Consider the following 26,649-nt stretch of genomic DNA (forward strand, 5'->3'; position numbering starts at 1 on the left):
TTCAGGCAGTTAGCTCTTTACAAATAAAAATGACTTAATTGTTATTTGAAAATAGTAAGAAAGAAAGTAAAATCAGCCAGTTATATCTTTACCTGTGGTCTGTGCATAGAATTTTTTCCTGCTCTTGGGTGGCTCAGTAGGTGTGCGCGGTGGCTGTTGTACTTGATTAGATTTGCTTGATTTACAAGTGAAAATTTTTCATCCTACTGCAAAAACTATGCAGATTCATGCTGGGCTCTCCGAGTCCTGCTGTATTCATCTATTATAATGAACAACAAAAAAATTCATTTGAACAAATGAACATAATTAATAACTAATGAAAAAAAATCACTTATGCTTAATTTTATAGTGTCCACAACTATATATATACATTTATATTACTTTTCAGTGTCATTATTAAGAGTAGAGCTTTAGAATTCCAATAGCAAGAAGGGCTTAAATAAGTTTAAGAGGAACATAATGTCCAAATATTTTGGAATGTATCATATGATCTTTATTTCGATAGACATGGTGAAATCATATTTTACATCTTGCTTTTTCTTTAAAAAATCTATCAAACCTAGCAGCATCTTTTTCTTTGGTAGTGTCTAAACAGCATTGTTGCAAAAAAAAAGAAACGCTAATGTTATTTTCCTAACTCTTAATTGTCTTTTTTATCCAGACATTGGAAGAAATCTTGAGCTAGCATAAATGTCCAAAGTCTTGCAAAGTCAAGTGAGCTGTGGCCATTTCAGGATTTCACTTTATACACTTACTCGCTTTCCTGCTATCTGGATTTTATTGCTGTCCCTGGGACCATTAATCTGCGTTGATAGCTTTGAGCAGCTTCAGAGTTCTTGATGTGACTGTATTCTGTCAACAAGAAGCTCTGCCTCTGTCCCCATTTGTCTTTGCCAGGCCCATCTCAGGAAATGAGAACAATGTCAAAAAAAAACAGAGGGGATAAAAACCTGAATGTGCTGAAAGTATTTATGACAGCCTTTCATTTAAATACTGGACGAATATTAGCAAAGCTCACTCTGGAAGGCCTGGGTTACAGGAAGGTCCATTCAAACTCCTCAGGGCTACATAGCACACAGGCAGAGCTGCGGTCAGAACCAGGAATTTCTTGGCTCCTGCCCTCATATTTGGACTCTTGGAATGCAGTTGTTATTTCTGGTGGATGGGGCACTAACATGATTGTTTAATGAGGTCTACCAGACCAAATAGAAGGCATACTGAATGGTACAGGATTAAACCTTTGTCTTAGCTCATTTCATGTATATCTCTTTGCAGAACTGAGACTTAAGGAGGAAACTAAATGCAGGGAATGTAGGAGCATTCTGAATCAGTGTTATATGTGACACAGAGCAAGCAGTTTTCTTCAGTACTTACCAGCATCAATGGGTAAACTTGTGGGTGCCACTGAGTATTTTTGGGCTCCATTTCAACTCTTGGTGTCCAGGTAGTAGTGGCAAAGGATGCTGGAATTTGTGTTTGGTTTGTTGTCCAAATATATCACTATGGATAGATGGTTTACTGTACAAAAGAAGAGGTATCCCGATAAAATGCAGGAATAGATGTGCAGCTTGGCTTTGCTTGGAAGTGACCTAATTTGAGACTAGAATGGGAAGTGTGAATAAGCAAAGAAAGGAAACACAGCTTTTGGATGGGCATCTCTTTTAACCATAGTAAATTATATTGTATATGCACAATCCTTGAAGTTGTCAAATATATTTACGCATGGCAGTTTTCATTATCAGGTTTTGAGGATAATTAATGTAATTCTACTGCTTAGTTTACTGTCTGAACAGCTTTATTAATACATGATTTTTGGACATTCAAAAGAAGCAAACTGAAGACAGGTTTGGACATGCTTCCTGTGAATCTTTGGAAGGCTAGCTCACCTTGGACATTTCTTGGTTTTTTTACTTGTTTTTGTTTGGGTTTGCTCTGTTTCTGCATAGGATTGTGTGTCTTAGCTATGTCCATTGTTTTAGCATACCATTTATTTTCTCTCAGCTTTAGTATGCTTGATGTTTGTATTCCTTTTATCAATAGCCTTTCTTCCTGCTGGTTAACATCTGCAGCACCCATGTCGTTCATGATGTTGCCACAATTTGACTGTTATTTCCTTAGTGTATTTCAATTTTAAGTGTGGCATCCAGAATCTGCAAAGTGGAAGCAGTATGTGTCATCATCCAGATTGGTCTGTTTCAGTGCAATCAGTATAATCTTATTTTTGTGCTAGAAATATCGCATACTGTATAATTATTGAAAACACTGGCTGGCAACAATGTTGCAGTGCTGTAATTCTTAAAAAGCCTTTGCTTTATGTTTTCTGTGTTATGTTATCATATGTGTATAATTTATTTGCATGTACATCTAACCAATTTCCAAAATGTCAATTACCTAGCAACTTCACTGTTTCTCAGTTTATTACTCCAGCACTTCTCTTGGAGAGTTCAGCCCATAGGAGCCATTTATGCTAATAAATATTTACATTAATATGAATGCTTGCAAAAAAAATACGTTTTAGCCCAAACTCTAACATGAATTTACAAGTCCTGAAAGAGTTGACAATTTACAGTTTCTGAAAAGAAGAAACTCTATTGCAGCCTGATAGAGCATGTACAAAAATACAGTAAAGTTTGCTAGCAGTATGAGTGCTAACCAATAGACTCACACATACACCAAACTTGTGATGGCAAAGTTAAACTTCTGGTGTCATGCAGAATGCTCTGGTCTACCATAAAGCTGGTACATTAAAGAAAAACAATACATAAAGTTTACTGCGTTGTATTTGTTTCAAGAATCAATTATAGAATCACTTGTGACTATGTATCTTTAAACCTTTTTATTTAAGAAATAATGCATGCCAAAAGCACATGAATGTTTCACTTAACGTTTCTTTCAGCATGCGAAATATTGAGATGATGTACCTTTTTTGGAAAGATCTCTTTAGAAAAAGTGTATCATTTCATAGAACATTATCTCTTATAGTAGGAGGCATGTTCCTTGTCTACCACCATGGCCTATTGCTTACATTAGGCAATCATCACTAGGAAGAAATGTGGACAAAACAGGTTTTGATGATACTCTCCATGAACTTGGTGCCCACAGTGACTTGTGGCATTTCTCATTTTTTTGCAGCAGCTTCTTGCCTTGAGAATGAGATGAGGATTGGGAATCAAACTCTTGCTTCTTCCTTAGGAGTTCGCAGTGTTGCTATTAAAATGTCAGATGATAGATCCTGCAGATAGGGGACCAAAGAGATGCTGTCTAAGAGTTAATCTCTTAACTGAGATTAACAAAGTGTTTGGATAAGCTCTCCAAGCTTGCTCTCTGGCTGGTTTTGTTTGGGGTTTTTTTGGTATGTGATTTTCTGGTTGTTGTTGCTTGTTTGTTTGTTTTTCAAATGCTGAAAGCCTTATTTGTGCAAGGGCTCATGGCCATGCTCTGATGTATTTGTGAGTCTTAGACTTAGAGAGAATTAGAACTTGAGTGGTTTTTTTTTTTTTGGTTTTGTTTTTTTTTCCCTTTCAGCAAACAGCTCTTTCTTTCTTGGTGACTTGGCAATACTCTACAAAATGTTTGTGCGTTTCTGTATGATGTATGATGTATACCCAATAGTATAACAGGGTTGAAAAGATTTACATTCTTGGGTTGGAAATATAATTTGTCATAATATCTGCACACCTGCACTTTTTCTAGTCACTGTGGTTTATTATTTATTTTTTCTTCTAGAATGGTTGCCTGGGGAAGACAGCACTGCTGTGTTGACAGAATACAGGACATTTTCTTGAGATTCAGGATTGTTCTAGCAGTCCTTTTACTTCATTTGTTCCTGGCTACAGCAGGCAAAGGTAAGACAATATTTTCCAGATTTACCTAGTGTTGGTATTCCAAATAAATAGCATTAGTCTTGATGAATAGGACTTTTGAATATATTCAGAACAGGCAAGTTTCTGTCCTCTTGAAATCAAGAGGAAAAACTGCCATTAACAAGAAATGAAACAGTTGGTGCTTAGCACTTTGGATATACAAACCCTATGTTTACAGTATTTTTTTCATAAAAAATCATCAGTAGTAACTTCTTTTCGGCTATGGATGAGGAGAGAACGTAAACACAGTATGTAATAACAAGACAAGTTGCTTTCTTGCTATTTTTTTGAACTGGAAGTGTTACTATTTTCAGAAAGTGTTAAATCTTTTACACTGCTCTGACACAAACACTGTAAGGTCCTTTGAGCTTCACTCAGTGCATGTATGAGCATAGAACATCTCCTGCATTGCTCTTGGTTGTGGATCTGAATATGGCTAGGGAAAAGGTAGTGAGGTGCAAAACATGTAACAGAAATGATGAATTTGACAGTCTATGCTCTTTATATAACAGTAAATGAAAAATAAATTCATAAGGTTCTTGTACAAGTTGAGTAACTGAGATAGTGATGCTTTTGTATGAGATACAGTAGAATCAGCAATTTGTGTTTTATTCATGGCTATTCTGTAAGCTGGCAGATACAAGTCTGTCACTACTCTGGACCTCAACTAATACAGATAACAGTACTTGTCATTTGTAAAACTTCCTTGTATCAATAGTGTGTAATACGTTTATCATGTTAGTAATGTGCATGGAATATTAAAAAATTAGAAGTGTTTTTTGCCAGGTACTTAATGACTAGTTTTAGAAACTGCTTCATGTGTCATGGCATGTTATTTTACTCTAGCAGGTCAGAGTTTCTTGCAGTTCAAATGTACTTTGTAAGTATGCCTGCTTAATGACATTGTACTAGCAATGAAATTTCATACATTTACAGACTAGAGTAATTCTGATTCTAATTCTCCAAATGTAGTAATTTTCATAAAACGAAGCTTTTATTGAGAGAGAATTTGAGATTCAGGTGATAAAACTGTTACTATGATGGTGAGGTTTTAACCTCATGTGCTTTGAATAGTAAAAAGGACAGGGCTGCTGAGCAGACAGGTGGACGTTACACAAGAATTTTTCCAGGGCAAATTCAACTGCATCTAGAATTCTGAGGAAGCAAGCAAAGAGGGATTTTGTCTTTCACCTGCGTATCACTTGCAAGTGCCAGTAATCCTTCAAGAAAAGATAAACTGATGCAAGGGTTTATTTGTGGTTCCACCCTCTTTTTTTTTTTGTTTAGGCTGTTAGCACTGCCAGCAGCATCTGTACTCAGTTCTCTCCTCATCTAAAGTACCAAAGTATGTTTGTGTTCTCCAGGAAATATGAAGAGAGAAGAACTCCTGTGTTCTTTCTGATGTGTAGAACACTCTGGATAACGTGGCGTAGTTTATCCCCAGATGTCCAAATACAACTGTGAATGAAAAGGAGGGATGAAATTCATTTTGCGGAAACAGTTCTTAGCTTCAGATTTCAAAAACATTCAGCAGAATCAAGTGACCCATCTGTAGAAAGTTGAGAGTTTTAAACTTTTATAAAGAACAGTTATGAGCTCTAGGCAGAACACATTAGGACACAAGATTCTTGTGATGCCATTTTAATGGACTGTGGCAGGCCAGATGTGTTACAGGTGGCAAACACTTGCATAGAAATTAATGACTATTGTTGTTACTGGTTAAAAGCCAGATTGTGCAGACACATAAACTTGTGACTATTTTTATTCAAGAGAATACTCAACTGTATTAATGCTCAACTATACTGATACAGTAGCTATTAGTAATGTAAGAAAAATAACACTGGTGCTTATGTACTGAGACCATCTGCTCCTGTATGTCTGATTTTTACTACCTGTTGTTGGGTATCTCTTGCAAAGATATCAATTATTACTACCTGAAAATGTTTGAAAAAAGAGAGTTTACATTTCTGGTTTATGTTTGCATTACTTTGTCATTCTCAGAAAGTTTGTTTTAAATGTTTGGAAGTATGTGCATACGTTTCAGGATTTCTTTTAGGGCTTAAAAGAACATGCTTATTAAGTGGATGCTCTTAGTTTTAGTGAGGGTAAAAATCCCAGTTCTTGCATCTATTAGAGATAAATATATTAAGAAGGAACAATTTGCATTTCTGAAAGAGGTTAAGTGCCTGAATACAGAAATGGCATTGAAAAGTCAGTCCCCAATTACTATTGCATGGAGTTTCCTTGACTCCAAATTGTGACATTTTCTCATTTTTCTTACTCTGGAGATGTTTTGAACATTCTTTCTACTATGCTACCTTTTCTGTGCTGTGGTGATAAAGGTATGTTCATGGCTTGGTTTCTGAATGTGATTTGTATTGTCTGGACCCAAAGGAACTAATTGTAAGCCAGGAATGCCACTGTCAGAGCACAGCCAGTTTGAGCTCCTCGATTCTATGGTCAAGGGTGGGCTGCAGCCCACAAGTACCATTACTAGAGAAAATAAGCAATGACCTTCCAAAAGCTTTAAAGTAATGTCATCTCCTACTTATGTTGCATCCACCCACATATCAAACAGACTTAGCCAAGATGATGTTGATAATTAATTTCTAACTAATTTAATGCTGTACTGTCTGTGTTCTATTTGGAACAGCAAAGTGCATTTTCTGACTATGGTTATGATTTCCTTTGCGCTTTATCAGCATTCTTTGGGTAGACTAACCATACAAAATTTTTCAAGCCTTTCTTGTAACAATTCAGATTGTATTGGTATCTATGCTCTTAACTTTGGCATCCCTTTTTGACACCTTTTTTTTTTTTTTTTTGAACTGTGTGGAGCAAAGTGGGCCAGACTTTCTAGTTTCCAGAAGGGTAGACCTCTCTAAGTAAACTCTTTTATTAGTTTAAATTAATTTGTCAGGCCTTGCATATCAATCAACTGCAAACTTTTTGAATGATACAAAGCAGACTAGGAGAATCACCAGCAGGATAATTTCTGTTGGTTACCTGCCTTAAAGACTCCTTCCACTTGCAAGTTTATTTCCACTCTGGCTCCCTTGACAACTTCATAGTGTCAACTCCCCTAAAGAATGTAATAGGATTTTGCAGCCCTTTAATTAATTCATTGTTGGCACATAAACACTGATTTAATGCTTAACATGAAATCAAGCCTCTCTCAGAATTTGTACATTTCCAAAATCAAGTCTGCTGATGGTACTTCAGGTTTTGATTAACATTTTTGTTCAGGAATGGACTTCCAGTCTTCCAATCTGAATAGTTAACAGTGACTTCAAGTTTTGAAGCTATGATGTCAGGCGACTTCCGTAACCGGTCACTTTGGCCATCTCTGCATGCTCAAGACTGCTTACAGGAATTTTGGAGAGTATACGAGTCATGAAAGTATACTTCTGACATATACCATCTGAGGAACAGCAGCTGCATTAAATCTTTCAAAACCTTCAGCATAATTCTGATTTAATAATGAAAGATTGGAGCAATTATTTTTCTTCGGAGAGACTGTGTCACAAGTGTTGGCATATAATTGTATATCTAGCTAGCTGTTTTCTTTATAAAATCAGTTTCCTCATGATCTGTTCAAACTGGAAGGTAGTAGATCTATTTTAATTGTAGTCATCCTTTTACTAAAAAGGGTAGGTACATTTGAGTCTGTATCTAGAAATCCCCAGTTCTGTGACACTTCTACCTCCCTCCCAATCTTCCTCACTCCAGCTTTTAAGGCATGTTTTAAAAACTAGTTTTCTGTGCTGAACTGTTCTTAGCTGAGGATCCCAAATTTTGCCTACTAGGCTCTGACAAATGGCCAAACTGAATGAGTGAATTCATGCTTTAGAGTTGGGCAGAGGGGAAGTAGTTCTACTGTTTGCTGTTGGGTCAAGTCTGTTTTTCTTCTCCATTGCCGTAGAACCATGCTAAGTATTACATGGCCATTCAAAATCTACTGTCTGCTAGGTAAGATTTTCACCTAATTCAGCCTGTACCCTGAGAGTTTTTTGTTTGGTTTATAGCCTTGTATAGCACTTTTATGATGCATGTTGAACTTCAGGAATGATTCAGGGTTGTGAAAGATGCCTACAGGTTTCTGCTAATTAGCATCACAAAGGGAGTCTCAAAGCTATAGTATGCAATAAGAATAGTTATCAATGACTTTCCATGAAACTGGATTGATATATTTTGTGTTTCGAACTTTTCCTGGTAGCTTGTACCTATCAAGCTGCTCTTGGAAATTAGAAACTTCCTCCTGTTTTTCATTTGTTGCTATTGAAAAAGAACTTTGAGAGCCCTGTGGTCAAGAGACAGAAAAGTTGAACGCATTCCTGATTCAGAATTGGCCTGATGAAAGCTGGTGCTCTGGCTGGTTGAGAAGATCACAGAAGAGCTGGCTGTGACCTTGACAGCTAATTAGGACTGTGACTGTAACCTACCTTGGGAAAAAAAAACAACCTCATCCAGGTTGCCTGGAAATTTGTCTTTTCACAGGGGAGCTAATGGAAAAGCTTTTTTCTTATATTGACCAATCTTTTCCTGCTATCCAACCTTGACCAATCATGATTGATCACATACCTCTTCTGGAGGGTACATAAAAGCTCTGCATATATTGATAAATAAATGCTTCCATAAAGGTGTCAGTAATGTGTTTTCTTGCACTGGCTGAGCATCTACCAGGCTGTTTTATTTTTCTGTAGTTCCATTTCATGTCCCATAGGAGTTTTTCTTAGTTTGGATTTATTTTGTTGCTGATGAGTGCACCATAAAGCAAGCAATCACAATAATGATTGTGCAATTGGAATGTGCATTTTTCCACAAAATAAGCATCGGCTCCAAAGAGCTTACATCTACAGCCACAAAAGCCTGTACTTGCCAGTAGTGGGACAACGGAGCAAGTGAGGCACCTACAAGAACTTAACAGTTATGATCAAGTTCCAGTGTGTGGGGCGTTACCTGGCACTACTTGTTTTACCAGCATTGACAGAGCCTGACACCTTGTTTTCACCAGTAGATTTACTGTTAGCACCTAAAATTCTATTTACTGTCACAGCTGAACTGCGGGTTGCCACCATCTCAATGACTCAGTAGATTTGAGATTCGCAGAGCAGATGTCTCTGTAAGTAAATGGCCTGGTAGAGAACAGGAATGGGAGCTGGATGGGATTAAATTTAAAATAAACCAGTGGCTCCAAAACACATTTCCTGAAAGTTACCTAAACTCATTCTCTTCTAGAATATGGCTATTTTCTACCTTTCTTGCTGAAGCTCTGTGAGTATGCAGCAGAGGAAGAATCTAAGGGTTGGAAAAAAATGGCATGGAGAAGCATGATGTTGTTCAGAGAAGGAGGATACAAGGCTGGTACATGAGAAGGCAGTAAGGGCTATAGTCCTTTCTTCTAGCTCTGTTTCTGTATTTTATCCAGTATCCATTAAATGCAAAATACCCGTGCAGTCGTGGGAATAGGAACCAGGATCTGGATTCTCTTTTTGCCTCCCACTTGTTTTTTGAGTGCTGCCTTAGAGAGCTACATGGTCATCCTTCGTCTTATGCATGAGTTTTACTTCAAAGCTTTCATAAGCAGCTAGGATTTATCGACTGCCTCCGAATTTTCCGCTTCCCTACCACAAAAAAAGCAAAAGAGGATACAAGGTTATTTCTTAATGTGGTGTTTTGAAAACTATGTAAATGCCTAGGAACAGTACGATGTGGAAGAACAACATTCATATAGAAGATCCTTTTAAAAATGAAGTAATTTTACAAATCACCTTTTCTTTATTTAGATCAGGAGGATTTCCTAGGACAATATAAAGCCATCTTTAAGACTGCATGTGAAGATCCTTGGATTATGTCACCAAGAATTGCTCTGCGTCCCTTGAAAGAATTCATTGTCTGTCTGCACCTCAAGCTATATTCCTCAAATAGTCCCTGGACAGCATTTGTATACAATCAAGAAACACCTCACGCCAATCTCTCTGCAAATAAGTATGATCTTGGACTTACAGGAGATCATGGTGAACTGAGGATATGGTTGTTTGGAAATCAAATAAATACAACAGCAAGACTTCATGAAAACGCTTGGAACAAAATATGTATCCAGTGGAAAAGTGAAGATGAGGAGATGAAGGTATTCATAAACGCAACAAAAAAACTAAACAAAAAACTAACTGGGAAAGTTAATTTCCCTGGAAAAGGGCAGTTCTTACTTGGCTGTTCAAAGCTGTCAGGTACAGCTATGTCACCTAACCTGGGTATGACTGGGGAGCTGTACATGTTCAGAATGTGGGATAAAGCAAACATGAAGCAATCTGAGGACTGCAAGGATAGTGGTGTCATACGCTGGAGAAAGGAGGATTGGGTCTATAATAAGACAATAGAAGAGGATAGCTCTTTGCCATGTGGTAAGTACCACTGCACCCCTGTTTTTAAAATAGTATTTTTGAAAGTTGATCTGAACGTGTCTAACATTTCTCTTCCAGATTTTACAAAGTCCTTGTCTATTAGTAATTTCTAGCTAAATGCTTAATGAGATCACACGAGGATCTGCAGCTTTCTCCAGCATTTATCCAAACATAATGTGTAATGGTAATGAGAGCAGGATGCATCCAACCAAAACTCCTTGGAGTATTAGGGCTTTCTATCAATGTCATCTTAAAATAATTAATTTACACACCTTCTGTTCAGGGAATAAATATAGAGGAAAGCATTGCTGGTCCTCATTCTGCACATGCACTGGGCCAGAACTTCAACGAGTGCAACTTTTCACTGCTTCATTGACACACTACACCATCTTTAGCCGATATGGTCTACGTCTGTAAAGATTACTGCAGGCTCTGATTTCTTCTTGTTTCTGTATCAGTAATGTCTTCCTTTATTAAAATGGCCAAATGGTTTCACACATTTCTCAAAATTTCTCTCTGCCCTGAGAAAGAACCATAAAAAGCTTTAAAACAAAACAGAACAAGATTTTATTTTCAGAGAAATTGAGTTTTGATATAGTTAAAGCAAGAGAATAATCTTCTTTCTAGCTTTTTTCTATCATATCTGTTGACAAGAAAGACAAACTTGAATCAAGCTTGGGTGGGATCCAATTTATCAACCATAGCAAATGGTATTACCCCCTAAGACCATCAGAGATTTTAAGGTGACTAGCTCAATTGGTTCCTAAAATTCTTATATAGCATAGGTGCTTCAGTTAAACTGTGGCATCAATTTTAGTGTTCATCACCTTTATCCTTAAAAACTGTACCTATCTATTTTGTGCAGACAAAAAGTCTCTTTCAGCTATGTAATGTTATAATCACTACCTGACTGGATAGATTAAGTGTGTCTTAGTAAAGGCGTTAAAATAAGGTGACCGGATTTCTTTTCCTGGGAGAGAAAGAAATATGTCTGACAAACCAGGACTCATGGAGAATGCCTCTAACACTGGGTCATAATGAGTGAAATGTCTCTGATTGCTTGATGCTGTAGTTGGGAGCACATCTCTGTTGGGTTGTGCGATTTGGGAGAGGAGCTGAAGAAAGGATGTCTTTCTTTTGCTCATGTGTGACTGTGTTTGAAGGAACACAGTCCTAGGGCTGAAAGGGGGAACATTCTGGCTACCAGACAAGAGTTTGGTACAAAGAAAGTCTGAGAGAGCTCTCTCTGGATAGTGGGATAAATCCTGGTCAGAGTGGAGCATCTGATTATCTTTCACTGAGGCACAGAAAGGACAACCTTCTTGTTTTCAGTTCCAGCACTTTCTGCCCTGAATATAGAGCATCCTTGAGCATCACAGGGCAGCTTGGTTAGGCAATGCCCAACTCCAGCCCCAACTGATAAATGATTTTAGAATTAGTGATTTAGGGGCTTGTCTAACTGCAAGAGCTCTCTAGTGAGTATGTAAGATACATGGTTTCCAAAGCTCTGTTACTTAGCCAAATTGAATGTCAGTTATGCTGATGCAGGTTTGTTTCAGTACAGAGGCCATCTCTGCTGCCAAATATGTTATCTCCTCTAGATAACTTGGAAGAATAACAGCTTTTCGAAGAAAAGTTCCCTGGATTTTTTAACAGTTTATTTGCCTGCTTTGAGGAATAGATGCATTTTAGCTGATTGCCCTCCCCCACCAAGTCAGCCTGTGAAAGGCATATATTTAGCAAATATCAGTCCAACAATTAAACAAAAACAAAGCATTGACAGTAGAAGCATACAATAGTCAGTGTCAGGCTATTTTACTTGATGGTGCTACTAGTCTTACAATCTGACTTCTTTCTGTAAGTTCCTCTGTACACCTGTGTAAAAATTATCTGATTTTGGGGGCTTCTCTGTTTTTGTTAAAACAGAAGGACTTCGAGTAGTAGGTCTTCAGAAAGACCTGCATCCAGAAAGAACATAATTGGCAATGGGCTAAAGCCTAGGAGAGGGCTATGCCTCCTGAGTAGGCACAAAAGGTGAAAAGGAAGTTGTTCATTACAGTCATAATTGTGCCGGAGGACAAGTTTCAGAATTTTTTTTTTATGACCTGGTTGGCATTTTGTGCCTACATAAAACCACAATTTGTAAAATATTCAGTCAAAGGTTACTATGATTTCTGTGATTTCTCCTTTGCTTAACCACTCAAAATCTTTGTGCAGTGTAAGCCATTGTCTAATTGGTGTCTCATAGGCAGTGATGCACTCCATTAATAAGTCTAGATTTACTTAACGTCACGTTATTAGTTTGTTACTTACCTCCTTTTCCTGCTTTTCTTTTTGTTGACTTTTTAGATTATTTTTCTTTTGGTTTTATTACTTATTTTTATAATAATTATTCAGATTACCAAAAATGTATTCTATTTTTTCTTAACCATGTGAAGTCTAATAAGGACCAGAATCCCGATTCTGGTAAGATATACATACATGCTTAACACTTAAAGGTATGCTCAACTTTAACCAAGTAGTTTGCTCCCCAGAAGTGGATGGGATTACCTTTGCAGTAGCTACCTATCTTATGTATCTGAAGATTTGCAAGAAAGGACATATCTGACTGCTTCCCAGTTTGTGATGAGGGTTGATCACGTTTCTTGAACTCATGGAACTTAGCAATAGAAAACTTTTAGCTCTAAGTTAAAAGATGCAACTCTTGCTTCTTCCAGTCACACAGTCTTCTGGTTCTCCTCCACTTGGTGTAGCCATTGCACGCTGAGCAGGTGTCAATACTGCAGGTGGGGCCAAAGAGGGAAGGAGGCCCCACACATTGTGCGTCACTAATCTTCCACTTACATTCCTCAGGCTCCTTTGATAATTCCTTTTTGGCTGAGAATGGGAAGTAGCCTAACAGCTGTGATGTGGAGAAAGAGTGCCACAGATTGAATGTATCTCACTTTAAAGATCATCCCCTGGTATTTAAAAATATGTAAGTGAAGAAAGATCCGCTCACTGTTCCAAATGCCAACTTAAGAAAATTTCTTTATCGTGTTTCTTGACAAATGATTCCTATTTAGCTACATACTTTAATGTGGACAATGTGAGTGATACCACTATTATCTCTGCATAATCCAAGAAAAAAGCACACCAAGTAATATAAAGCTCTGGGTGATTTAAGAGAATACAAAGACACAAGAAAATAGATGAGTTTAAAATGCTAAATGCTTGAAAAGAAACTTTAGTCATCTGTGAGCACCAGCTCTTCAGTTGTCATTTTTACATGGCATATTTGCAAGTTGCCTTTAATAATAACTTGACAACTGGAAGAAATGTACTGTTTAAACATTAATCATTTCAGTTACACATTAAACAGTAACGTTCTTAATCCAAATATAAATATCCAAACTGTTACACTGTGTATTTATGCAAGGAGCACAGAGATGATGGGATATCTTTTACAAATTTCAATGAATAAATAAAATAGATGATTTATGGCATAACTCTAAATAGTATCACTGACAGTAGAGTGCTGACATCTCATTTGTGCTATCGGTGCCCTAACTTTTAGCAGGAGTCCAGTGTCTGTTGCTTTTGGTTACATGTTTTTGCATAAATACAATTCAGTGTTCATATCGTGGCATTTCAGATTTTTCTAAACTGTCGGGTCCAAACTTCAAGATTAAGGTGTTGCCTCCTCTTTTCCATATATCCTTTTCACTCCCAATATTGCTGAGCCTGCTACTGGTGTCACTAGAGGAGGCTTCCAGGCTTGTGGGAACAAAACAGTTTAATGCTGATGGGAGAAATGGAAAGTAACTGGTGCCCCGTGTGACTATTTTGCCTTTGCATGCTCAAGGAAGAGGAACACTTCAGTTTGGGCTATTGTTCTAGTTTGCAGGTGTGGGCAACAGGAGGTATGATTTAGGCTCATGTAATCCCTTTTAAAGATTTCCAGAGCTGTGTGCACTTCTGATGACAGGATCAGCTTTCCTGAAAGGGGGGGTGGAGTCCAAAGGCTTTACCTCCTCAGGCAGAAGGTGGAAGTGTAGCTGCCTCTCATCCACTCCTCCAGGCTGCATCCCAGTCTGTTAGATACCAAACTTTGGGCCATATTGTTAAGTTTATTGAGCGGATCGTTAAAGCTGCAGATGAAAAAAATAAATTTTTTGCCCCAACACATTTTCTTTCTAAAACTGTAAGGACAGAATACTACAGAAACCTCTAGAAGCTCTTAAAGGAAGTAAATGTGATGGAGGAAAAAAAATACCTAACTCTGGAGTGCCTATTTGATGAGTCATGTACCACTCTACTTTGTACCTATTAACAGAATGCATGTTTGACCTTCCTTTTCTTTGCTCTCGTTGCCTCCCTCTTCTGGGATATCAAAGGAAGTAGCTTTTTGGAAATCAGCTTACCAGAGAAGAGGTGATTTGATTCACCTCAGTATCTAATGTACAGCTTTATACAAACAGAACTTTATGCAAACAGATAAAAGCTGTGTTTATAACGTAATTTCCTAAAAACCTGTGTAACATCAAAGCTGAGTTAAAAATATCGCACCTAAATTTTCTGTTAAGGATACTAAAATGAACTGGCCAGAGTGACAGAGCCTGATATGAACAAGCACTTTCATAGTTTTCTTAAATTTGCTTCTGTCCAATAGCCAGTGATAATTCATCCTTTCTTTCATGGTTCCACCACTAAAAGTCAGAGCAGCCATGAGGTGTCGTGAGAGGTACTAAAACATAAAATTAAGATTGCACTTAGTTTTATCCTATAAACCTATAAAATGTGCCTCAAAATCTAACTTGCATAAGAAGGCAATACAGGCTAATGTCTACAGTGGAACAATTGGGGAGGATTTTTATGTGTTACTGTTATTAATGCCTTGTGTGACAGGCTGGTTCATTTTGGCAGAATGTTTATCCAGCTGAAAGGTTTATCAAATGTTAAAGGGACCCAATCTCTTAATTGAAAATATGGATTTAATTTTAATATGAGAATTGAATGTCATATTTTTGTTGCCTATTTGTGTAAATAGATGGATTTTAGAACAGTCCCATTTTTGAAATTTTGCTGTTTGGGCTACTCAGTTTTGTTCATGAGCAAGTCCTGTGAAATGTATCAATGCCAGGCATTTTCATATGGCTGTATCCTAGTAACATTGAATACAAATGGACAGTAGTTGCTGCACAGTACTGGTAAGTGATGTATTACATACTGATAACTGTTGCCTGTGAGAATGTTTAGAAGAGAATTTGTATAGACTTGAAAATGCAGTGTGGAATCAACTTTTCAATGTAAAATGATTTTAATTAATTTTTTTAAGCCAGAAAGTGGTATTATGTATCTATTTGGAATGAAGACTTCCACTTTGGCGTTTCTGATGGGAATTTGTAATGCAAATCAATTCCCCTGCCTGAATCAGTTGAATTTTTGGTGAAAAATCTTTCAGCACTAAGTTCACTGTCACATCTTATTTAGAAAATATAATTTTTATTAATTTCCTGGTATTTTCATGTGTATTTGTAAGTCAAAACTGATCTTATCAGCAATACACAGTCGTGGTTATCTAATGGCATTCTGTGGTGTCAGCCAAGTACTGCAGCATGGGGAGAGCATGTTACGTAGCCACCAAGGTGTCCCCTGGGATTCTTCCATTCGGATTCTGCTGTTGATCTGTTCGTGAGAGCTGACATGGTCGAGGGTAGCTTCAGCTTGAAAGAATAGTCCTCGGTGATAATACAAACTGTTAGCATTTTTGGCATGTTTTTCAGTTAATACAAGTACAATTTTAGGCACTTCATTTCATAAACCTGTCATCTAGGCCCCAGAACATGGAAGTCCATAAATGTATGTTTTTCTGCTATTAATGTTGTCCATGCTTCTACAGCTTGCCAGGGCTGTTGCTGCTTCTTAAGTGTTCAGTGCCTATTTTGTGCCTGGACCTGCCTAGAAAGCAAATGCCCCTTGCCTTCTCTCACCGTGTTTCCTGAGAGACAGTGGCCAGCAGGCACAACCCTTCTCGCTGTACCATCCCCTGCCCCTCCACACCGCACAGGCTGGCAGGGTGGGTGTTCATGTGGAGGCTCTAGTTCACTACAGATTCTTTTTTCTCTTTCTCCAAAGAAAGCACTCTAGGTGCTGTCTCAGCCTTGCTCAAAGGATGCTTTCTGCAAAAGTTTAAAGGCAATCATAAAGTGTTAGGTAAAACAGTATTAGTCAGCAGCAACACTGTTCCCCTGAGATAGGGGAACAAGAAGCAGCTGCCAGTAACTTAGTTCTTGCACGATGTTGTTAACTGCAGCCAGGTTCTAGCTGCTTCTCACGCCTCCACCCTGGAAAAACTGAACTGCTTCTGGCAGAGGGGGTTGCCTGAAGACAGGTGAATCAGAAAGGGTGTTGCCTTTCCAAAAATTTTAAGGAAGAGTGTTCTGATCGTAAGTTAGACTGGAGGTAGGGAGAAGAAAAGGATATTTTTCATTCTTCCAGTTGGAGATAGAACATTGTACGCTGTTCATGCTTTAAGGGCTTTTTCTGTATCCTGTGTCTAAGGTACTGAACAAAAGGCATCCTATGAGTGACAGTGCCTTTGGTGCAGGGACCAGAACCATCCATCCCATCTTGACCACCGTGTTACAAAGCCTCCTTCTCCATTTCTTTCCCTTTGGCTGAATTGATTTTTGAATTCTGCTTTGCTTGGTGGAACAGCTTCAGCAGGACATGTGGAGACCATCCCATCGTAAAAGAGCCAGTAGACTGATAGTTAAGATCTGTCATGCTAAAGAATGCTGTAAGCACAAGGCTATTTTGTAGACAGGGCCAGGCACTGGTCTCTCTCAGAGCTACATCACTTTGTGGACCTAGCCTTAAGCACTGTATTAATGGATTTAGTCTCCTACCAGATTGGAGCTGCTAAAGTTACACTGGTTCCCATTGTCATACAAAGTCACTATGGGAAATGCAAATACTAGTTCTCAGGTAAGCTTTTTGCAGCTGTGGTATGAAGTGAATGGCAAGAGTTGCTGAACAGGTTTCATACCAGTAGAACAGTTTCCTCAGGGATGGGATTCTCAAGTCTTGGCTTAGCTAGCTATTTATGTTGGAATATGGTACAAAGTGATATGAAGACAGTAAGGGACTTACTGCTTTTGTTTCTAATGATGCATGTTAGTAACAGAAACTGGTGTTTATCTCATTTAATGGAGTTGCCTTTTCCTTCAGAAGAAAACAGTTCTTGTGGGGACCTATTCTGCCCCCCTTGCAGCAAAAGCAAAGAATAATACTGAATAATGTTATTTTTCTATTTATTTGCTGTTTGGATCCTCAGGAATGTTCTCTTATTAGAGAAAATGTAGAAAAGTATTACTACAATATATAACGTCTTGTTTTGGAATAGGATATTAGGTATGTTGATTTCATAGAATCATAGGATCATAGAATACCAGGTTGGAAGGGACCTCAAGGATCATCTGGCCCAACCTTTCTAGGCAAGAGAACAGTCTAGATGAGATGGCCCAGCACCCTGTCCAGCTGAGTCTTGATGTGATGATCCTAAACTAACAGTGTTACAAATAAAATGAGGTTTCATATACGTAAGGATTTTCTTGCTCTTACCGATAGTAAACAACATAAGGGAAATAAATTTTCCATTAGCTTGTAACTAGCACACCTTGAGTTATTTTACTTTCCTTTTTACATGTCAGCTTTAGGGATATTTTAGATTGGACGTTAATCCTTCTCCAAATAATCCCTATTCACTTCCTTTTGTAGTTCTTAAACGCAACAAAGAAGGAGGGTTGACAAATCTAAGTGAAATTAAGTAATGTATGACAGTCTCTCCTCCTTCCCCCTTTCTGTATGCAAAGGTGATTCTGATGAAAGACTTGGTTAGTGAAATTAATGCTGCACCTTGATCAGTGACAAGTCTCATTCTCATGGATAATTACTAGCAACTGTAGGCATGTGAATATTGTGCTGTAAGAGAAGTCACAGTTAGATTTGTGTCCAGAAAAAAGTGCCCCTCAGATTATGCATGCCATCATCATTTGCTGCATTTGCCAGCTCCATATTCATGGCTTGTGTTTAGCTTATTTTGCTCCCTGTACTGCTCGATTTGTTATTAAAAGCATTTGGCATTTTTAGAGTTCACTATCTTCTCACTAACCTACAGTACTAAGCATGTTAGTGGACAATTTTCTTACCTACCTCAGGATACAACTTGTATTCTCACAAATTCACAAAGCATGTTGAAGGGAAATGGAGAATGGGAAATGCAGTTTGTCTACAGGGACTATGTCTACACTGACTCCTCAAGAGTATGTGAGAAAGACCTTAAGGTCAGATTCTCCAGGCAGATTTTATTATTTTTGTTAGTGGGCAGAAGAAGCAGTGTGGTGGTCTTTTCAGTGAGATGCTACATACTTCAAGAGGTGGGTTCCTTTCGAGAATTTAATTTCCTCCAGGGCCCTTTGGTTGGAGATAAGGGGTTTTGCACAAGGTGCTGACCACTTAGTAAGACAAGACCAGTGGCAGGTAAATTTTTGGAGGCGGAATTCACTTCCTGTGGTAGGAAAGCCAGTTTGCCCACATGTGGAAGGATACTTATTTCTCTAACCAAAAGTCCACTTTACTTTATGTGGAATTGACTCAATTATTTTTATTCACCCCATTCTACCTTAAAAAACTTATTTACTGTTTAAACAATACAGAACAGTTTTATCTGACTACTGCTTCAGTTCTGCATATTATTTAAAGGCGGTATTGTATCTTAAGGGTCTTCCCTAAAACCACACTAGGTGTTAAGAAAATAATTTTATAGGTGCCATAATACCTAATCACTGTACAATGTTAAAATAACAACACTTCTACATAAGAGCTGTAGAACACACACCTTACAGGGTCATGTATTTTAACTGGACTTACCATATAGTGAGAAGTCCTAATTTTCCTGAAAATTGACTGTAAAAATTAAGGTTATAGCCAAATTTTCATGATCTCTGAAGTTCATACAGTGCTAGATGTGAAGAAGACTAATTGTATTTCTCTGTAGGCAGAATTGTAGTTGTCTCAAATGAGATGTTTGATGTAACTTGGTTTTGTCTTTACTGAAATAGTTTAAATTCAGTAAGCTGATATGTATGAAGGTATAATTTTTACTTGTACTTTTTGCTTAATGGATGTGTATTATTTTGCTTAGAATATTGGTTGGTTCTCTCTCTCTTTTTCTCTTTTCTTTTACATGAGAAAATTTCTACTCGGGATGCAAATCAACTAAAACTAACAGTTAATTTCAAGGAAAACTCCTAAAAAATTAAACATAGTGCACTTAATCTGATTTCCATGTATTTATCCTGCCATATTTCAGAGTTGCTGTTTTTAGCTTCATGCAGTGTATGACATTCAATGAAAATTAACTGACATTTCTTTACATCTTGTCAAGCTCTCATGTACTCTCTTACTCCTGATTGTTGGCTCCAGTATCCCAGCATTGGAGCAACCAGGCAGTAATCTGCTTACCTGTCTGGCAGCTGTAATCTGCACATATCTCAGCTCGCTCACGAATAGGGACTGGGTGGTTTCTGTCTCATTTATGATTTCTGTCACTTCCCCCTCCTGTTCTTGTGGCTGTCCTGCTGCAGAACAGGCTTCCTCTTTTGAGTCTTCTTCCTGCATCCCCTCAAGAGGAGCTTCTTCGTCCTTCACTAACTGGGCCAACTGCCACTTCCATTGTTTCCTCTTGTCTACAGGAGTGACTATTATGGTTAGGGTTGTGTCTCTGGTTTAGCCACAGCATTCATTTGTACGTCTTCAGATCCAGAGACCCTCTTGCTCCTTTTCAGGGTGCTGGACACAGAGCTGGTAGGCATAGGCCAGGCCCCAACACAGCACCAAAAGTCTCTGTCTTTGGTGTAAGCAAGACATCCTTCCTTCAAGTGGTCTGCCATTTCAACAGGACTCTCTACCTCTTCAGGTGTAAACTCCCAGGCCATCAGAGGTGAAAACTGCTCTAGGCACCTGCTCAAATTCTCCAACATACTGTGCTACCCAGGAATTTGCTGCCTCAGAGCACTTTCCTACATGTCATCCCCAACTGGTTGGTTACTGGAGGTTGCACAGAGATTTGAACTTGGATTACTGGATTCAGAGTCTGAGGATGATCTTGTAGACTACTGATGCAAGTGGACCACCACTGATGGAAGAAGGAAGGTGTCCAATATCTGAGGGAATTAGCAGTGGTGGAGGTGGTCTAACAGCAGCCTAGACAACAACCAGGTCTCCAAAGATCTGGATGATGTCCATTGCACATGGGCCATGTGGCAGAGGTTAGCACAGTATGCACCAGTGTAATATGTCAACACCTCGGTGATGATGGACTGGCTAGATATCAAAGCACTAACTGTGGAGAAACTGTCCCACCAGCTCCAGCAATTCAAAGACAATCTCTCTTCCTTCACAACTCTGTAGGCCTGCATCTTGGCTGTGCCTAGAGTGTCCCATCAGGTTCAGTGACATGAAGAGAGTATCTCTTCCTCCTTGCCCCAAAAGTCAGGGTCTCGGATATCAAGGGTGCTGAAGTAGGTGACAGTGCCTTAACTGTATGTCGTGCTGTGTTGCCACTTGTTTTTCAAGGCCCAGAATGATGTTTTGGGTGGTGGCATAGGCTGCAGGGTACATTTCTAGCCACCTGCTAGTCGCCTCCACCATGGGAAGCACATAGCACTTGCCTTGGTGGCAGGTTTGCAGCAGTAGTCTGATGTAATTGATCTGCTAGGCCTCCTCGTATTGATAGCCCAGCCACCATCTTCTATTCCAGGGACACTTTAGTCACTTGGCTCACTTGATTACGGCACATGTTTCACATTCATGGGTAGCCTATGCAATAGCTTCAATTGTCAGATCCACACCTTGATCAAGAGCCCATCTGTATGTTGCATCTCTCCCTAGGTGTCCCTAGGGACATGTTTCATGGGCCCATTGAGCTAGAAATAGCTCACCTTTTCATTCCCAGTCCAGGTCCACCTGAGCCCCTTCATTTGTGGCAGCCTGATCTATCTGCTCACTGTTTAGATGTTCTTTGGTGGTGCAGCTCTTGGGCGTGTGAGTACCTACATGATGATGCACATCATGATGTAGATGTATTCTCAAAGTACATCTCATGTAATTTGTAAATATGTATGGAGTAAAGCATCCCTGTCTTACCCAGCTTTCCTGCCCCCTGCTTTTTTTTGGGTTTAATTTCTCTGTTTCTCTTTGTATTAATGAAGTTTCACTTCTTGAATAATTCATCAGCATTTCTTTTCCACATTTTTGCAAAAATAGCTGTGTGAAGACACAGTTGTGTGTACCTGTTACATTTGTGGTTGCTGCTATTTAGTCTACTTCCATCTTCACCCAAGCAAATGTGCTGAGGGGGTTTCTGAAGACATTGGCAATGGAAGGGCAATTGGAAAGCTCAGAGCCTAATCTGTCTTCCAAAAGTATAAAAGTGATAAACTGAGTAAAAAATTTAACTCAAAAGAGTTCAACTTCCAGCTTTCAAAAAGACTAGAAACACATTTCTCAATGGATGCAAAGTAGTTTTGCAAACCAGCTTGAATTGAGGTGAGTAGCACATCTAAAATGGTTGTGTTTAAAAAAGTGTGTGTATGTATGCGTGTGTACAAATATATATAAAAACTTCTGCTCCTAAAAAATATTCTTCCTTTGCAGCTGAAACTGCTGCTACGTTGCCTGGCAGAAAACAGATAACAGGTATATGGGGGTTCTGTGTAATTTTTTCCCCATTGTTCTTGTATTTTAGAAAGTGCGTAGGAAGATAGCTGCTGCTGTTACTTTTTAATTCATGGAGATAGTTAAGAATATGTAAATATTTGCAAATTAATTATCCATATCATCCTTGTGGCTTACTAGCATATTTCATAGTGCAAATACCATCAGTAGTTTTCCAGAGAAAATGAAAATAAGGTGACTGCGATGATGTTGATTCTCCTTTCATTGCAGAAATTCTATTTATGTTTATCCTTTGGAAAGAAGCTATTACTAGTTTTCAGTAAAGCAACCAAAATAGTCTGAGCAAGGAATCATGTGAGTGATTAGCATTTCAGAAACTCCTTGTTTACTATGTTTAACCAAAAAAATGTGGTTAAAGAGACTTTTGGTATCTCTGACTTAACCCTTCTACAATGGTAGGAAAGGCTTTACAGTATAATTAGTGTATTGTAAGTAACATTATAGGATGACTTTTGAATTTTGAGAGATGATGTTGAAATACCGTAAGTATATTTTTTTAAAGTAGTGTTTCATATTTGCAGCTAGCTGTTCTTTAGATTATATTTCTGTGATAACTGTGGCTTGACGGGTCCGTGGCACTGTCAAAAACCACTTAGTGAATGAAAGGGCTAACACTGAAGTTGCTATGTGAACCAGATATCAAATTTCCTAATTTCTTTTTGATCAAAGTATTGGCTGTAACAACATCAAAGATTTAGTGGCTAGTGTTTGCTGTATAAATAGCTGGCTGGCTCCTATCAAGATCAGAGGTTCAAACTTGAAATGAATTAGCTTTTTGTAATGCTGCTTTTTGCAGGATAGAAAAGAGAACAGATATGTATAGGATAAATTTACAATGGCAAGTCTCAGTGTTATTATACAAAGTCCGAGAAGAGTTCTTCATACCCACCTACAGCCATCTTATTATGTACGCTTGGTTCCCATTCCCAGAATTAGCAATACCCTCAGGGTAGGCATGTGGCTTTTAGGCTAGTGTGGCACATATCTTGGGTCAATGATTTTTGTTTTCTTGATATTATACAATGCAAACTGTCCATTATTTGTTGAAAATAAATCGTCTTCAGTTGAATTCTATTTGAATTCGTAAAAATTGTATTTTTTTTTTATCAGAGATTGTTACATGTGCCTTTTTTGACAACCTGGAAGTGTTCTTCTGATAAGCAGGTGTTGCCCTCTTCTGGCAAATGCAGTAAACTTTTGATAATATAAGGAAAGGCTGCTGAGGTTGGTTATCTATGTGTCTGAAACTTCATTATGGTCCTTTTTTCCCCTCTTTTTTTTTTTTCTGTCTGAAACAAAAGCTGAAAATTCAGGAGAATCAGCTGCAACAACCGTTTCTGGTAAGAAAATCGGGACTTTACTGATTACTGCAATGTTCGTTATTTCCTGTTAGAAAAATATTCTGCTTTTATCTGAGGTAATGCACAAAAGTTGTAATGTAAATGAGTTCTAACATTTAATGTTTTCATTGTTTATTTTTTGAAGAGAAAATTAATTTCTTCATTCTACTTTGTGATGAAATAGCTTACCTTATAGAATGACTCACGGTTTGTGGCAGTGATGCTTGGGGATGAAATAGGTGCAAGCTGCTTGATCAGGAGCCTTTTGACCAGTAACCTAAACAGTGAACAGTTCGCAGAGATGGCAGAGGAGGGACACTGTAGTGAGAGAGCTCCCTTGCATCTCCCTCCACCCCAGCAGATGTGCATATGTCGTTTGATGCAGTGTGGTATACTACACACATGCACACGCACGCACACACACAAGAGACTAATAACTTCTGGGACCAGAGGTGTTGACCATCATCTATGAAAGCATTTTTAAAAAATGAGGAACGTAGACACACAGAAATAGCTGTGTGAAGGCCAGTTGCTTTCTTGCTTAATGTATACTGACATATTGTACTCTGGAGAAAAGAAATAATAAGAGACAGAAACACAAGCTTTTGTGCTTTTACAGATACAATCTTTCTCTGGGAATGGTTCATCTTTAACAACTGCAGCCAATTCAATATTTGTTGTAGTTTATACCAAGCCAAATAAAACAGATGAAGTCAGCACTTAGTTTTCACTCTGATTCCTCATATTTGGCTGCTTATCTTAGTTGCCTTAGAAAATCAGTTGTCCTCGGGATTGTTACTTAAGAACCAGATATGCTTAGCTTTTACTCTGAGTATGGAATTAAGAGGGCACTTTTGAAAAGGCTCAGAATGGCTAATCTAGTTGAAATAAATATATCAGAAAGAAAAGCTCCCTTTCCTTTCCATGTGATGAAGTAGATTACTTTTTTTCCTTGATATGCAACTATCTTTATGAAGAGCCACCAACTTTTCTTTATTATACTTAAGATATTGCTTCTACTAATAATAGTGATGCTTTTAGTAAAGAAGTTTAGAAAGCATAATGGCCTTCTGTTATGAGGCTGCTCTGGCCCATTTTAAAAAAGTCGCGAAGTTGTTATATTGGAGTGATATAAAGTGGTCCTCTAAGCGCTTTGTATTCCTGCGCTGACACCTAAAATATGCTTACTAAGCACATCCTTCCTGAGCAATCTTTAAATTTTCTTCTATTGTGTTAATGTAATTTTCTTTTTTTTTTTTGTAGCTGAAAAAAAATTGCATCCTCACTCTATTTGATTTCTATATGGTTACTGGCAAAAATAGCTTTTTTGGAGAGGCAGTTTGCCAAACTCAGTGTGTCATCTCTGCTCATGAGTGTTGTGAGTTCGTGCAGAAGGTCCTTGGGGCTAAACGGTTATTGCTATTGGATATGCCAAATTCATCTGCATCTTCTAAGAGAATAAAACCAATAAAAGGAACTTACCTGACGAAACTCAATTGCCAGCTGTTTGTATTCAGATACTCAGATTTTTTAAATAATGTGAACATTATTTCAAATATTTGTATTGAAATAATGTGAACATTCTTAACAAGCACTGCAGTTATTCTTAAAATGGAACTTCGATAAATAATATTCAGTTCCTGTTTGAAGTTTTGCATGCTTGATCTTTTTTCTCAAAAATTCATAGAAATAAAATATTATATTAATAGTTTTTACTTCTTTTCTCTTTTTTCCCCCCAGAATCCTCTATTGTTACTTTTATCACCTATCCTATTAATCCTTCAGGCAAGATTTTATTAATGTTTCTCTTATTTAGATTTAGTTAGATGTAGATTTTTTTAGATTTTTTTAGATTTTATTTTTGTTTTTACTGTTACTAATTTTTCTTCTTCAGATATGACTTCAGAGGAGACTACACAAACTGCAGGTGAGAATTAGCATGAAGAGAGTAAGGTCTGAATGGAGATATTTGTTGCATTCGTGAAAGTTTGCTTTTTATTTTTTAATAATTGGGATTTGTTTAGTCCATATTCTTTTCTTACATGATCTTAAAATTTGTATTTATCTCCAATCTGTATTTTAAGTCTGCATGGGTAGGGTTTTGAAGCCCGTTTAACTGACGCTGAGCTGTTAACCTTTCTTTTTTATTCAAAATATTACATTGCTTACCAAAGCCCAAACTGGGCATATTTATTTTTAGCAAATACGTAGTTTTTTGGTATATCTATAGATAGAATGTTTTCTATACTTTCTGATACTATTTAAAGTATTTTACAGAACTAAAATGTACACCCTGTTCCTTAAAGACACTTACATGATATATGTTCTTGCAATGAGTTGCCAAATAGGATCAGTAAAGACTCAATCAGAAGAACTTGCTACCCCTTTTTTTCCTGATGTTTGCATTTGAAAACAAGGAGTAGGTTCATCCCATATCAGTACAGATTCCTACATGTCTGTATATGAGCTAGACATCATGCTATTCTTCATAGTTGATGGAGAGAAAGACACATTTTTAGAACATGATTCATCTTATGCTGAAGTGCCCATGTAGAACAGGTTAAATGGGAATCACACCTTAAAAGCACCACTTTCTCCACTGAATAATAGGGAGCCTAGAGTAACTGGCTTATATGGGGACATAAACATTTGATTGGATGGATCTCAGTCTGAATGCTGCTTTTTCATTTCCCGTGCTGAAAGTAACTTAATTCCCTTACAAATGGTCATGTGTTTAGACTTCTCCTGGGAAGAGAGTCTAAAGTATAAATTAGGAAACTTATTTTTGTGACATGTATTTCATAGGCTTTTTAAGTTAAAATATGAAAACCTAATTTTAAAACTTTTTTTTTAACAGGACCTCTTAACATCACTGATTATTACTCCACCATAACACCAGGTAGGATTCATATATCACCACTGATCTTCTTTTATGCTCCTCAAAATTTAAGTGTGTCTGAGTTCAGGAAGTCTGCTCCCAAATATTTTTAATAGGATCTTTTTTCTTGCTATTATGGTGTGAGCAGTGTGCTTTACTTGCATTGATCTCCAGTCTGGTAGAAGGTCTAATTCTGCAATGCTTGCCTAGATGGCTGCATATAGAAGAGTTTGGTTATTTTGTAAGTCAGAGCAGCAGATTACCACAAAGATGTAAGAAACAATCTCAGGGACCGTGTTTACTTAAAAAAAAAAAGATCCTCATGCTTTTTAGTAGACTGAAGCAGACTGAATCCAGTCATGATGTTCTCAGGGCAGGTCCAG

At 37.9% G+C, this 26,649-nt stretch overlaps 1 protein-coding gene across 4 annotated transcripts in view; it reads left to right on the forward strand.

Moving 5' to 3' along the window:
- The window catches only part of ADGRG2 (adhesion G protein-coupled receptor G2), a 62,527-nt gene that overhangs the window by 8,467 nt on the left and 27,411 nt on the right, over positions 1 to 26,649 (forward strand). For 2 of the 4 annotated variants that reach the window (XM_087758172.1, XM_087758173.1), the window contains exons 2-7: positions 3,727 to 3,845; positions 9,650 to 10,267; positions 21,968 to 22,009; positions 23,350 to 23,388; positions 25,283 to 25,315; positions 26,246 to 26,287. In XM_087758172.1, the coding sequence (XP_087614298.1) occupies positions 3,728 to 3,845; positions 9,650 to 10,267; positions 21,968 to 22,009; positions 23,350 to 23,388; positions 25,283 to 25,315; positions 26,246 to 26,287 (892 nt within the window). In that variant the 5' untranslated portion in view covers position 3,727. The remainder of the gene's footprint in view (positions 1 to 3,726; positions 3,846 to 9,649; positions 10,268 to 21,967; positions 22,010 to 23,349; positions 23,389 to 25,282; positions 25,316 to 26,245; positions 26,288 to 26,649) is intronic. The other 2 variants (XM_087758174.1, XM_087758175.1) reach the window with 2 other exon arrangements.

Source organism: Nipponia nippon, unplaced genomic scaffold (assembly GCF_047370975.1).
Source record: "Nipponia nippon isolate SJK-2023a ecotype South Korea unplaced genomic scaffold, ASM4737097v1 scaffold_2, whole genome shotgun sequence".
Classification (NCBI taxonomy): Eukaryota; Metazoa; Chordata; class Aves; order Pelecaniformes; family Threskiornithidae; genus Nipponia; species Nipponia nippon.